This window comes from Amaranthus tricolor, chromosome 3 (assembly GCF_026212465.1).
Source record: "Amaranthus tricolor cultivar Red isolate AtriRed21 chromosome 3, ASM2621246v1, whole genome shotgun sequence".
Classification (NCBI taxonomy): domain Eukaryota; kingdom Viridiplantae; phylum Streptophyta; class Magnoliopsida; order Caryophyllales; family Amaranthaceae; genus Amaranthus; species Amaranthus tricolor.
In genome coordinates, this window is record NC_080049.1 from 1,467,810 (window position 1) to 1,480,678 (window position 12,869).

At 30.9% G+C, this 12,869-nt stretch overlaps 4 protein-coding genes across 4 annotated transcripts; all 4 read right to left on the minus strand.

Annotated features, from left to right (window-relative positions):
• Positions 1–5,328: 5,328 nt before the first annotated feature.
• On the minus strand, positions 5,329–6,734 carry LOC130808043 (putative receptor like protein 25). The gene has a single exon (XM_057673480.1). The coding sequence runs from the start codon at positions 6,207–6,209 to the stop codon at positions 5,460–5,462; it is 750 nt and encodes a 249-aa protein (XP_057529463.1). The 5' UTR covers positions 6,210–6,734; the 3' UTR covers positions 5,329–5,459.
• Positions 6,735–6,919: 185 nt separating this feature from the next.
• On the minus strand, positions 6,920–9,125 carry LOC130808040 (LRR receptor-like serine/threonine-protein kinase ERECTA). The gene has a single exon (XM_057673476.1). It carries the CDS (start codon positions 8,476–8,478, stop codon positions 7,246–7,248), a length of 1,233 nt encoding a protein of 410 aa, XP_057529459.1. The 5' UTR covers positions 8,479–9,125; the 3' UTR covers positions 6,920–7,245.
• LOC130807715 (uncharacterized) lies at positions 8,939–10,561 on the minus strand. Its single transcript, XM_057673033.1, has 4 exons — positions 10,201–10,561; positions 9,858–10,115; positions 9,480–9,755; positions 8,939–9,052 (listed from the first exon to the last, which is right to left on the minus strand). The coding sequence occupies exons 1-4, from the start codon at positions 10,483–10,485 to the stop codon at positions 8,939–8,941; spliced, it is 933 nt and encodes a 310-aa protein (XP_057529016.1). The 5' UTR covers positions 10,486–10,561.
• Positions 10,562–10,583: 22 nt separating this feature from the next.
• On the minus strand, positions 10,584–11,586 carry LOC130808044 (uncharacterized). The gene is made up of 2 exons (XM_057673481.1): positions 10,776–11,586; positions 10,584–10,600 (listed from the first exon to the last, which is right to left on the minus strand). The coding sequence occupies exon 1, from the start codon at positions 11,475–11,477 to the stop codon at positions 10,788–10,790; it is 690 nt and encodes a 229-aa protein (XP_057529464.1). The 5' UTR covers positions 11,478–11,586; the 3' UTR covers positions 10,584–10,600; positions 10,776–10,787.
• Positions 11,587–12,869: the final 1,283 nt, after the last annotated feature.

Below are 12,869 nucleotides of genomic sequence, written 5' to 3' on the forward strand. Positions count from 1 at the left end.
CTGTATTGTGGCAATTTTTTAATTCTTTTGTAGACGTATGTGTACAAAAACTAATGCTAAATTAAGCTTGGATTTAATTCAAAAAATTCGGATCACCATCAATTAAAAGTTGATCCTTGAACTTGTCATCTTTTTATTGGCAAATCTAAATTAAGCGTGCAATTATTAATATTGATTATTTCCCCTGATTTTCTCTCGTTATTTGCGTGAATAAACAATTTCTCCAAACTTTGAAATCTTAGCATAATTAGACCTATTTTCTCTATATTTCATTTTTTTTCTTCCACTTTTTATTAATATAATCTCTCTTTTTTTATGTAAATCAAAATAATGGGTTATTGTTTGTGATAATCAAGCTATTTTTAAAATATTAATATTTTTTTGTGAATACAAGTAATTGGTGACGGATGTAATGAAAATAATATATTTAGCGTCAAAATCAAATAATTTATTTTTGCTATTAATTTGAAAGAAGATGGAAGAAGCAAGTGATCCAATATCATCTTCGGTTCCGGCGAGTGAAGTCGGAGAAGATCAAAACCCATCGTTGAATACACAACCAACTGAGGATGAAATAAGATGGTTTTATCAAGAGGCGCGTGTAGAAAAGTGTATAAAATCAGAATATTAGCATGAAATAAGAATATTAGTTTTATTGTAATTATTCTTGTTGCCTTAATTAGTTTGCCTAATTGTGTATTTATAGAGGCATTGTAATTATTCCAAATGAATAAAAAACGAGTATTCACTTAAATCCCTTATTCCGCTATTTTAATTCTTTTCGGCGCACTTCATATTCGAGTTAAATAGCCTATTTAATAATTTAGAAATTACAATCTTAAAATTTAGCACTTTTACGATTTATAATTTTAATGTTTATTTTTTGCGAATCACAGTCATCAAAAAATCATAGTCTACAACATTCATGCCGAATCACATATAATCCCGATCATTTTGGTGGTCGGAATTTTAGGTAAAGTGGTCGGAATTATGTGATTTGGCCTTAATGCTATAGATTTTGATACTTTGGTGTTTGTAATTTGCAAAAATTAAATACTAAAGTTGTAATTTGCAAAACTTCAAAACTTTAAAACTGTAATTCGCAAATTATTCTTATATATATTATGAGAATATAAACTCCTTATTTGAGGTCGTCTCACTGAAAACTGGTGTCTCACAAGAGTAGTGCACAAGTTTTTTAATGAATAGATTGAAGATGAAATTTTGTTAGTTTGGTCTTGTTGAATAGTTTTTTATAATATAATTTATAATGTTTTTTATGATTCGTAATTTTAGACAAAATGAAAAGTTTAAAATAAGATGCGAGTCTTATATATGAAGCTATCCATCAAACATGCAATTTTATATCTTTAAAAAAAATAAATAGTTTATATTTTAGTGAAGTATATAGACTCTAATCCTATGATTGATGATAGAATTAATGTTTATCCATTGAATTTCTTAGGTTTATTTCATATTCACAATTGTAAAATTACTCTTATATGCAAAGAAATTACGTACTCTATTATTTAATTGATTTTCAAATATCTAAAATTCTCTTTATAAATACAAAGAAATTATATACTTCATGATCTCTAATGGTTCGGTTAATTAATAAATAAATTATTTTATTTTCATGTGAAGTTGTTGCTAGTATGATTAATTTGTGTATTATACGGCCATTATACCATACCATAAAATTATACACAGTAAATTCCCTGACGATAGTAGTTCGAATATATATAAAATACATAAATTATAAAGACTCAACTCTCTTAAATTATTATAATTCAAAACACATATTAATTAAACAAATAAATTAAGTAATTACATTTAGTTGTTTAAGTCAGTCTAAAATCATATTGGATTTAAATTTAATAATTGATATATATATTTAAGTTCGAATTATTGGAATATGCTTAAATAACTTAAGTTAATCTTATGGTTAAATTTATAGGTCTTGAAATACGTTTAAATGTCTTGAAGATAATTACGTTTATGATAAGGTTATTTTCGTAATTATATTTGAAATATTTTAATATGTCAAGGTTCATTAAAATTATATTTGAAATATTTTAATAGGTTAAAATATTAAAATTAAGTTTGAATATAATATTACACGGTTTGTTATTAACGTTTGAATATTTTATTTTGAATTTAAATTATGTGCTTAAAATAGTTGATGATTAAATATTCATAGTACAAGCTAAACACGTTTTGTTATTATTAGTACACGTTAATATTTGAATTTAAGTTAGTTGTTATGATAATTAAAGAGTTTCCTATGAATAAGATGTTATTTAAATTGATACTAAAAATAGAAAATGACTATTTAAATTAATGCTTAAAATAGGAATTAATTTGAACAAGTATTTACATGTTGATTAATCTGGTTTTGCTTAGTTTTCAATCTCTTGTATGAATTCTAACGTGGCAGCACAATATTGGTTATTAAAAACAAATTATAGCAACAATGACGAAAATATATGAGTTGTCAGTACACGTCAGTTTGAAATAAAGCTTAAGGTCTTGAAGACTGGCACATAATATCCAGATCAACAAAATTAACGGATGAAGCTTTCTTGCTCTTCAAGGATGTGTTGAGGCGTAACACCTATAAATACAAGGCTTTATTTCAGAATTAATGATGCACCTCTTCTTTATAACTTTCTCTCTTGTAATAAGATCTAATATTCTCTAAGTATTAAAAAAGAGTTGTAATTCTTAGTTTATCTAGCTCTTACAATTTTAAGTGTTAAAAAAGAGTTAGATTATTTCATAGATTGGGATTTGCTTTTATTAAAGGGACTTGTAAGACGTTTCTTCAAGGGGAAGAACGTGGTGAGAGAAGATAGTGAGATCTTCTAGTTTGTCTTAAAGTCGGATTAATAAAAGGCGTTGAATTCTTACGGGTTGAAAGAGAACCCATAAGCGGGGAGTAGGTTGTTTAGAACCGAACCTCGTTAACATATCGTGTGTTATTCTTTAAAGTTTATTTTCCGTACATACGTTATAGTTTTACATATTGACTTAAAACTATTCCAGAAAACTGTTTTGAAAGGTCACTCAATCTCTTGAGATAATCTTGCAGACAAAAATTTTAAACGGCTATACTCTCTATTCACCCCCCCTCTAAAGAGTATTCGACCTCCTATCAACATTCAAATTATACTATCATACTCGGTAAATTTGTTTATGATTATTAATGGAAATTGCTAAAGATCGCCACTCTTTTTATTTTATCGCCAACCCTATATGAATAAAATGACGAAAATGCCCCTAGACTTAAAATTTGTTAAACACACTTCAATCTCACTTAATAACACTTTTATCACTCTAAAAACATTAAACACACTTCAATCCCGAACACTTTTATCGCCACCCTGTATATATTGAATTTCCGAGATCGCCCCTGCATAATATACGAACTCAAACACGGTAACATCTCTCTAAAAACGCTCTCTCAGTTAAAACAAGTTAAAAGTTGGAATCGATTTACAATGGCTAACCAAAGCGACTATGAATCCGATTCGATACATACTTTAATCGATTCGAATGGTTATTTAAAAAAAAAATTGGAGTCGCAAAAAAACGTGCGATTGGACCACGGTTGAGTCGCACGTTTTGTGCGACTCAGCCACGGTTTGGTCGCGTGCGACTGAATTTTTATTTATTTATTTATTTTATTTATCTTTTTTATTTAAATTACTTTTTATTTTCTAATTATTTAATATATGTTGTAATAAATTATTTTATTTTATAATTTACATTATTATTATTTAAATTATTTAAATATTTTTATTTTTTATTTTAATTATTCTAGTAACTTATAATTTATGTTGTAGTAATTTATCTATATTATTTTTTATTTTATTATTATTAGAATTATTTTATTTTATATACATTTTTAATTTAGTTGAAATTTTTATTATTAAACTAAATTATATTTTTATTTAATATGGAATATTTTTATTATTAATGTTTCTTTATATAATATTTTATTAACCTAATCTATGTTTTATTTCATATTTTAAATTTGCAGGACTTTGAAAACTTAGGGGACTTTGAAAACGTGCGACTGAGCTGCGGCAGAGTCGCGTGCGACTCCCCCTTTTTATTGTTTTATTATTTTTTAAATTAAATTCGTTTAGAAATTACCTCGAATTATTGCTTGTGTTTTGAATTTCTTAGTTTTAGCTCCACAAATTTTATGTTTTAATTTAGTGTTTTTAGAGTGATAAAGGTGTTATTTAGTGAGGTTGGAGTATATATAAGAAATTTTAAGTCTAAGGGCAATATCGTCAATTTATTAAAATAGGGATGGTGATAAAATAGAAAGGGTTGTGAAGTTTAAGATTGTGTAATTAATTTTGGATATTATATATAATTGACATTTTATTGTGCTAAAGCAATGGAGAAGAGAATTAGTATTTTCTATAGGTGTAAGAATACTAGAGTGAAAGAGAATATCTTAAACCACTAAGTTAACCAACATTTCTTAGTATTTATTAGAGTTAAATTGAACTTATTAGAACTTATTTAAACTTATTAGACTTAGAAATAAGTCTAATAATATATTTGTAATCTATGCTTAGGGTTGACCAATAATGCTAATTATCGAATTTATGAAGTATTGAATTTATGCATTGACAAACGTACAAAAAACAAATTAGACATTTGAAATTAGACAAAGGGAGCATTATGCATGAAAATTTAATTATAAAATGATAAATAGTCTGAATTATTTTCACTATTCACAAGGTCAAAGACTTTTCCTTTTATCTTTATGATAAAAATTCAATTCTCATCGGTTATTGCCTACCACATAAATTACAATTTATGTTAAATTGTGAATTATATTATTTTGGTTGCCTCAGTTTCTTGATGATGACAACAAATATTATATGGAGATCAATTACACATTCGACATTCAAAAAGAGTGGCCATCCACTGCCTAATCATGAATGAATGAATTAGGAAAAAAGGGAGGATATAGAATTAATATTTGAATAGGGAGCAATTTTTTATTTAATAAATGCTTGCTATTACTCAAAAGCACTGCCAATTATTTTGTAAATGTTTTGTTGTTGTTAAAATTTGATTTATGTAATTCTTATTCAAGTTAGCCTTTTGTTATTATTTATCTCTATTTTTTATTTTATTTAATGGAATTTATGAGGAATTATCTGTATATTAAAACTAAGTATATTTTTATGCTTTATAGACATCTCGTGAAATGAAATGTTTCTTTCTTAGATAGATTATCACATTCACCCATTTGGCACACATTTATATTTTTTTATAGAAAAGAAATGTTATTATCACAAAATAAAATTATGAATAAAATACAGTGAAAAGAAAAAGAAAATGCTACAATTCAAGTAAAGCCCCAAAAGGCTCATTCCATCATACTCTACTTCTTACTACAAATGAAATGTTTCTCAGATAGATGATCACTTTTAGTTCTTTGTTCTTCTTGTTCTACTTCTTCTACTGAAATGGTGGTCATGAAAATGAAGTAAAACCCATTCCATCTTGTTCAACAATTTAAAAAGCCATAAAGGCTTCCCCACTGACAATATGTAGTACCCCCAAGCCAAACCAACTATTGTACCACTTCCAAATCCAATCACTACAACTTCCCACATCGATAATTCTGTTTTTTCTTCCACATTATCATTGTTCAAAGATTGCACAACAGTATTGTTTTTGCACTCAAGTAATGGTGCTCCACACAATTCAAGATTTCCCTCGTACGAATAAGATGAGAAGGTATCAAAATTGTTACCATGGGGTATAGGCCCTTCCAGTTGATTATATGAAACACTAAAAACCTCGAGAAATGTTAAACTAACAAGTTCTTGAGGGATTTCACCGATAAGCCTATTTGATGATAGATCTAAACCATCCAACAATGATAAGTTCCCGATGGAGGAAGGGATGTTTCCGGTAAGGAGGTTATGCGAGAGATTAAGATTTCGAAGTGCTCGCAACATCCCTATAGAATTTGGAATCTCTCCTTCAAAGTGATTATTAGACATATCAAACATTGACATAGAAGTAATTATCTTCTTATAATCCAGTTCCACCCCCTTTACTGTCATCTTGATGGAGAACATATAATCACCAACTCTACTATTTTCTAAGTACCTTGGACTTCCTATAGTAGACATGTCGTCCATCATGGAACGAAATTGTTTCATGTACATGAATGGCAATTTACCACAAAAATTATTGTTTGAAAGGTCGAGAATTTGTAGATTTGAAAAAGGAAATGTTGCAATTATTGATAAATTGTTGGTTATATCACCATGAAATTTATTAAACGATAGGCTGAGAACCTCTAAAGATGGAAGGCTACCTAACCAATAGGGGAATACATCTTTGAATTTGTTGTTCCTCAAATTTAAGACTGTCAGGCTTCTACATTTAGATAAAGACCGAGGTATAGCTCCTTCTAACTGATTGTCAGTGAAATCAACATATTGCAATAAATCACAAGTAGAAAATGTTGATGGAATGGTGCCCTTGAAATTATTTGATTGGAGATTCAGTACAGCTAATTGAGTACTAGTATTGCCCAAGCAATGAGGAAGTTCTCCATTAAACTTGTTATAAGATAAATCAAGGATTCCAAGATAAACCAAGTTGCAGATAGACGAGTTTTTAAAATTCGTGATATTGTATCCTGGAATGCATGACAAATATGAAAGAATTTAGAGAAACTTGTATCTTCATATAATAATGTATAAATACATCATAGTAAAAGAATATTCTACCAAGAAATTTAATCTTTTTTGAAAAGAAAAAAAAAAATTTGATCACATGACTTCTTAAAAAAGTTAGAAATTAGTTTACAGTGAATATTGTTTTCTATGAAAGGTTACAAAAAATATTTGACTTGGATGAATATTGGAAACATTTGGATTAATATTTGAAATTTTGGATTTTATTCATAAAAAAAATATTCTGATTTACCACCCTATTTATTACTCCCTCCGATTTCATATGTTATTCTCAAATAAATTTACGAATTTTAAAATATTTATGTGGGATGTTGATTGATTCGTCTCAATAAATTATTTCTAAATATCAAAAATCAAAGAAATACATTAAAGATAATTCAATAGAACTTGTTTCATATATTTTTATTGGTTACATTAATCAATGTTATAAAAAAAAATAAAGCAAATATGAAAAACCTTAATAATACAAGAAATATATTTTTATTAGTGACAAGCGAATTTAAAAAAAAAATAATAATTTAATAGTTGGAAGTCTCAATGTATGCAATGGCGAACTATTTTGAAAGATACAATTTAGATAGGCATTGCTAAAGATTAGTGTACCTGTAATCTGTGGTGTGATTTTTCCAATCAAGTTATTGTTGGCAACCGACAAATAAAAAAGACTTGTAAGCTTTCCAATGTTGACAGGTAACTGACCCGTGAGTTGATTATATGATAAATCCAAAACAATCAAATTTGTAAGAAGAGAAAAAGAATTTGGTATCTCACCATGTAATTGATTATTTAATAAAATCAATTTATACAAATTTGTAAGAAGAGAAAAAGAATTTGGTATCTCACCATGTAATTGATTATTTGATAAATCCAAAAAACTCAAATTAGTAAGAAGAGAAAAAGAATTTGGTATCTCACCATGTAATTGATTATTTGATAAATCCAAATAAAACAAATTTATAAGAAGAGAAAAAGAATTTGGTATCTCACCATGTAATTGATTATTTGATAAATACAAAAACCTCAAATTTGTAAGAAGAGAAAAAGAATTTGGTATCTCACCATGTAATTGATTATTTGATAAATCCAAATAACTCAAATTAGTAAGAAGAGAAAAAGAATTTGGTATCTCACCATGTAATTGATTAATTGATAAGTCTAAACTTTTCAACCTCTTTAAGAATCCTAATTGATAAGGAAGTAATCCCGAAAAATTGTTGAAAGAAAGAACCAAAACTTGAAGCTTTTGAAGTTTACTAAACTCTGGCGATATTGTACCAGAAAAGTCGTTCTGACGAAGGAAAAGGCACCGAAGCTCCGACATATTAACAAATAAAGAGAGTGGACCACTAAAGCTGTTATCGCTAAGGTCGAGATATTGGAGTTTTGTAAGGAGAGGAAGAGAAGACGGGACATGCCCATAAAAATAGTTATCTTGGAGAGATAGGTTTTGCAGGTTTTTAAGAAAACCGATTTGAGGAGAGAGAGTACCATTGAGTTTTAAGTTGGAGATGTTCAGGGAAATGACAGTGGGAGAGTAAGAAGACGAAGAGCAAGTGACGAACGACCAATTGCAATGGTGAGTAGTGTTTTTCCAAGATGATAGTCTTTTAAAAGGATCATCTTTAATGGCAGATTTAATAGCTAATAATGCTTCTTGTTCTGATAATATTGCGCCATTGATGAAGCTAATATTCAGACAGTGAATAAACAAGAAGAAAACAAGAATTCGCATTTTGTTATTTTTGTTTCTTTTACATTGATGGGAAGAATACTAGAATTGAGATACATGATGAGAGGAAAATGAAAGACTATTTATAATATGTTAAAATGAAAGACTATTTATGATAAGTTTTTTATTACTTGCACAAAATTATAAGTAATTTGCTTTTAAATGGTAATCGACTGTTGCTGAACCTGAACAACTATTAGTTATACTTCATTTGTAAAGGTCTTATAAAAAAAGTAGGTAGTATAAAGTTTTCCCACAAGTAATAAATTATTTTAGTAGTCAACAAGTATATTGTTATTCATATTTGGTGACGGCTTAATAGTCAACAAGTATATTGTTATTCATATGTAAAAACTAATCTGCTATGTTGAGTTTACACTCAACAAAAATGAACCTTTCCCACTTAATAATGTAAAGTACTCCATGCGACATTATAATTATTACAATTGTAAAGTAGCGAACTCTAACTCTGAACAGAACGTCTTGCCACCAAGCTTGTTAGAATCGGGATCCTAAATATAATAAAAAAGGAGGTGGGGTCAAAATCGATAGAATCGGATCGTAAGATCGTAAGATCCTACGAATATGTTTTAATATGTTATAGGATACTTAATTATCACTCATATTTCTTCATATTAGTTCATCTTTAAAGTTTTGAGTTGTATATAAAGATTTATTTGACTTTATCTTTTTATTGATTAAAAGTATACTTTTAATAATCTTTGTGATTTAGTAAGTACATGAATTTTCTTAATCGTAATGATGATATACTTTTAAGAATAATTTGCGAATTACAGCCTTTTAAGAATACTTTTAAGAATAATTCGAAAAAGTGCTAAACTTTAAGGCTGTATTTCGCAAACTATTCTATTTTTAACTTACATTATATGTAAGTAAAAGCTAGTTTATAATATATTTTTATAATTAAGATGATCCTTATAGGATTGGATTGTTGGATCGTAGAATCGCAAAACTCATTAATGGTAAATAATTTCAAAACTCACCACAGCATCAGCAATCTTCTTCGTTCCTGGATCATTAATGGTAAATTTACCACTTGCATCTCGGGAATGAAGCCCGCAATACCAATCACGCACCCGATCTCCAGCAAGAGTATTCACATATGCGGAGTTAGTCGTAGATGAGGGCGTGGATGAACTTTGATTGGGGTATAAACCCGCTTCCACCCACTCTTTTCGGACCTCATCGTACTTTTTCTGGCCTAAGCGATGATAAAACTTCCTTTTGCTTGCAGAATCAGAAGCTTTACCACACTTTTTCTAATTAATCAATAGAAATCGAATGTCATGTATTAGTTTAATGACTGAATCAAAAGAAGTAAATTCAAATTGGTAAACTATAATATAATATGAAATACTTACAACTTCTATGGGAGTTGTTCTTTTGGTAACAAAGGCCTCCCAATCCCTCTTCGATATGTGACCCCATATTTCGTAGGGCATCTTCGAAGGTTCTTGCTTTCCACCTTCGTTTCCCGTTTTGACCTTTTTGGTCGTACAGGGACGGGTCTTCGTAATCCAGCCAGTTACTAGCTTGGATTTGAAATCTCTGAATCTTTCAGCAACAGCTGAAAGAAACACATTCTTCTTGTCCTCATCGCTCTCGATGTGGAAAAGATTCTACAAAAAAATTTTATATTTATTACTATCAATCAAATTAATTTTAAAATGAAAATAAATGAGTAAAAATAGTAAAGTTGCTTACCACAATATCATGCCATAGAGAGTTCTTCAAACCCCCTGGAACCTCGTTCCATGCGTGCAATATGGAAAGCTTGCGGATACATAGACCCACTTGTTTTCCATATTGCCTACGCCATTTTCCGCAGGGTTGACCCAATGCATTGTATTCCAAATGCATGGTTTCTGTGACTTTGAGGTTTTTTGTAGGACCTCGCCCTTTTCTTTTCTTACTGGTAGTGGGAGCATCCATTGGTGGGGCGTCTTCAGTTTTAAAATCATTGTCAATCGGTGGAGCGTCTTCAGCCATACACTCGTATCTCACAATTTGGTCCTCTTCGCTGTCATAACTACGATGCTCATTATCCGAGGTCTCAATCTCGGGGACAATTTCGTCTCTTAATAGATGCATTGTATTTCAGTACCTGAAAGAGTATGAATAGAAATATATTAGAACATAAGCTAAGTAATATTAAGAATATGACTAAAACAATTCTAATACGTTCAACACAATAATATATAACAAATAGTGTTATGTGCAATGTTTCATGCAAAACAAACCAAGTGCCAAAAAAACTTTAAAAAGCTTTAAATTCATACCTTGTGAATCACTTAATTCAAATGTATTCCTTCCGTGTGATCTACACGCATATAACCAACATCTACATCATCTACATCATCTTGATCCACTGATTTTGGATAAATAAAGGGAGGGGAGTCTTCAAAAGCATCATATTCTTCCTCATCCTCAACATCAAATATACCAAGGATACTTCTTTTTCCCGGTACAACAATAAACCATTTTTTATCAGACGGGTCGACAATGTAGAATACTTGCTTGGCTTGTGTAGTTAGTATGAATGGCTCCTCACTATCACGCAAACGAGCTAAGTCTACAAGAGTGAATCCACAAGGGTCGTCATTTTTAATGCATCGTCGATTATTATCTACCCACTTACATTTGAAAAGACCAATATTGAAAGTAGAGTAGTCAAGCTCCCATATTTCATGTACCCGCCCGTAGTATACCAATTTAGCATCAACCAGCGCTTGATCCTTCGCACTCGCGTAAAATGTAGACGACGCCAAAATAGAAACCCCACTATTCTGTAGATACGATGACTTCTTGTCTTGACCCTCAGTCCAAAATGTGAAGCCATTGACATCGTAACCCTCATATTTGTTGACATCATCACGAGGACCAAAAGCTAACCACTTAACAATTTCGGATACACCCTTGAGTTCTTCGCATATTACTCGATTATGAAACCAATTAATAAACGTCTTGTTATGCAACTGCATCAATGCCCTATCCCCTTTAGAAGGATGTTTTGCGAGCAATATATCAAAATGCTCACTCAAAAAAGGATGAACTTCCGGAATATGATGCAACACATACAAGTGTGCTTGTAGAAGGCTTTCTCGAGGAGGTGTGACCGATTTGGAGCCAGTTGTTCCTTTTCCCTCAAGCCTTTCTTCATGTCTAGAGGTGGGAAGTCCAATAGGCTTTGCCATGGCCAAATACTCGGCTATAAAGTTACTAATCTCATCGCTCACAGTGCCTTGAATCATACTCCCCTCGGGTTGTGCTGGATTCCTCACCTTGTTTTGTAAAACACCCATGTGTCTTTCAAAAGGATAACACCACCTTAAAAAAACTGGACCCAAAAGCTTGATCTCACGAACGAGATGGACAATAAGATGAACCATTATGTCAAAGAAAGAAGGTGGAAAATACATCTCAAACTTGCATAAAGTTACAATCACGTCGAGTTGAAGTGCATCAAGTTTAAAGGGATCAAGAACTTTACTACAAATTGTGTTGAAGAACGAACATAGCTCGGTAATAGCATATCTCATATGTTTTGGCAGTATTCCACGGATTGCAATTAGTAAGAACACTTGCATCATTACATGGCAATCGTGAGATTTCATGCTTCCCAACTTCAGCTCACCATTTAGGCTCACAAATCTCTTCATGTTGGATGAGTACCCAGACGGAACCTTAATGCCATACAAACACTCACAAAATGTCCGCTTCTCTGCTTTGGACAATGTGTAGCAAGCTGGAGGCAAATAAAATTTGTCATTACTCATCTTCTTCTTACTGCCACCAACTTCATCAGCTCTATTTCTTTTCTTACTCACCTTAACATGTGCCCACAACTCCGGACGAAGACTCTTACATTCAAACTAATCTCGCACGGCCCTAACATCTTTTGTCTTACCCGGAATGTTCATGAGAGTCCCGAGTATGGCATCGCATACATTTTTTTCTATATGCATAACGTCAAGACAATTCCTAACCTGTAGATCTCTCCAATATGGAAGCTTCCAAAAGATTGATTCTTTTTTCCATAATCGGTCTTTACCCCCTTGCACTTGCCCCGTTTTACCAAATACAGTGTCAACTCCCTTAACCTGTTCATAAACCTCATAACCGGTCAACGGTCGACGAGCTACACGGTCCTCAACCTCCCCGTTGAACAACTTCTTCTTCTTACGATATTGGTGGTCTCGTGGGAGGAACTTTCTATGGTGCATGAATACGTGTTTGCACTTAGGAATCCACGTGGATTCCATGTCATCGATACATATTGAGCATGCTTTCTTCCCTTTGTTCTTATACCCCGATAAGTTGCCATATGCCGGAAAATCATTAACGGTGCATAAAAGCATTGCACGCAAGGTGAA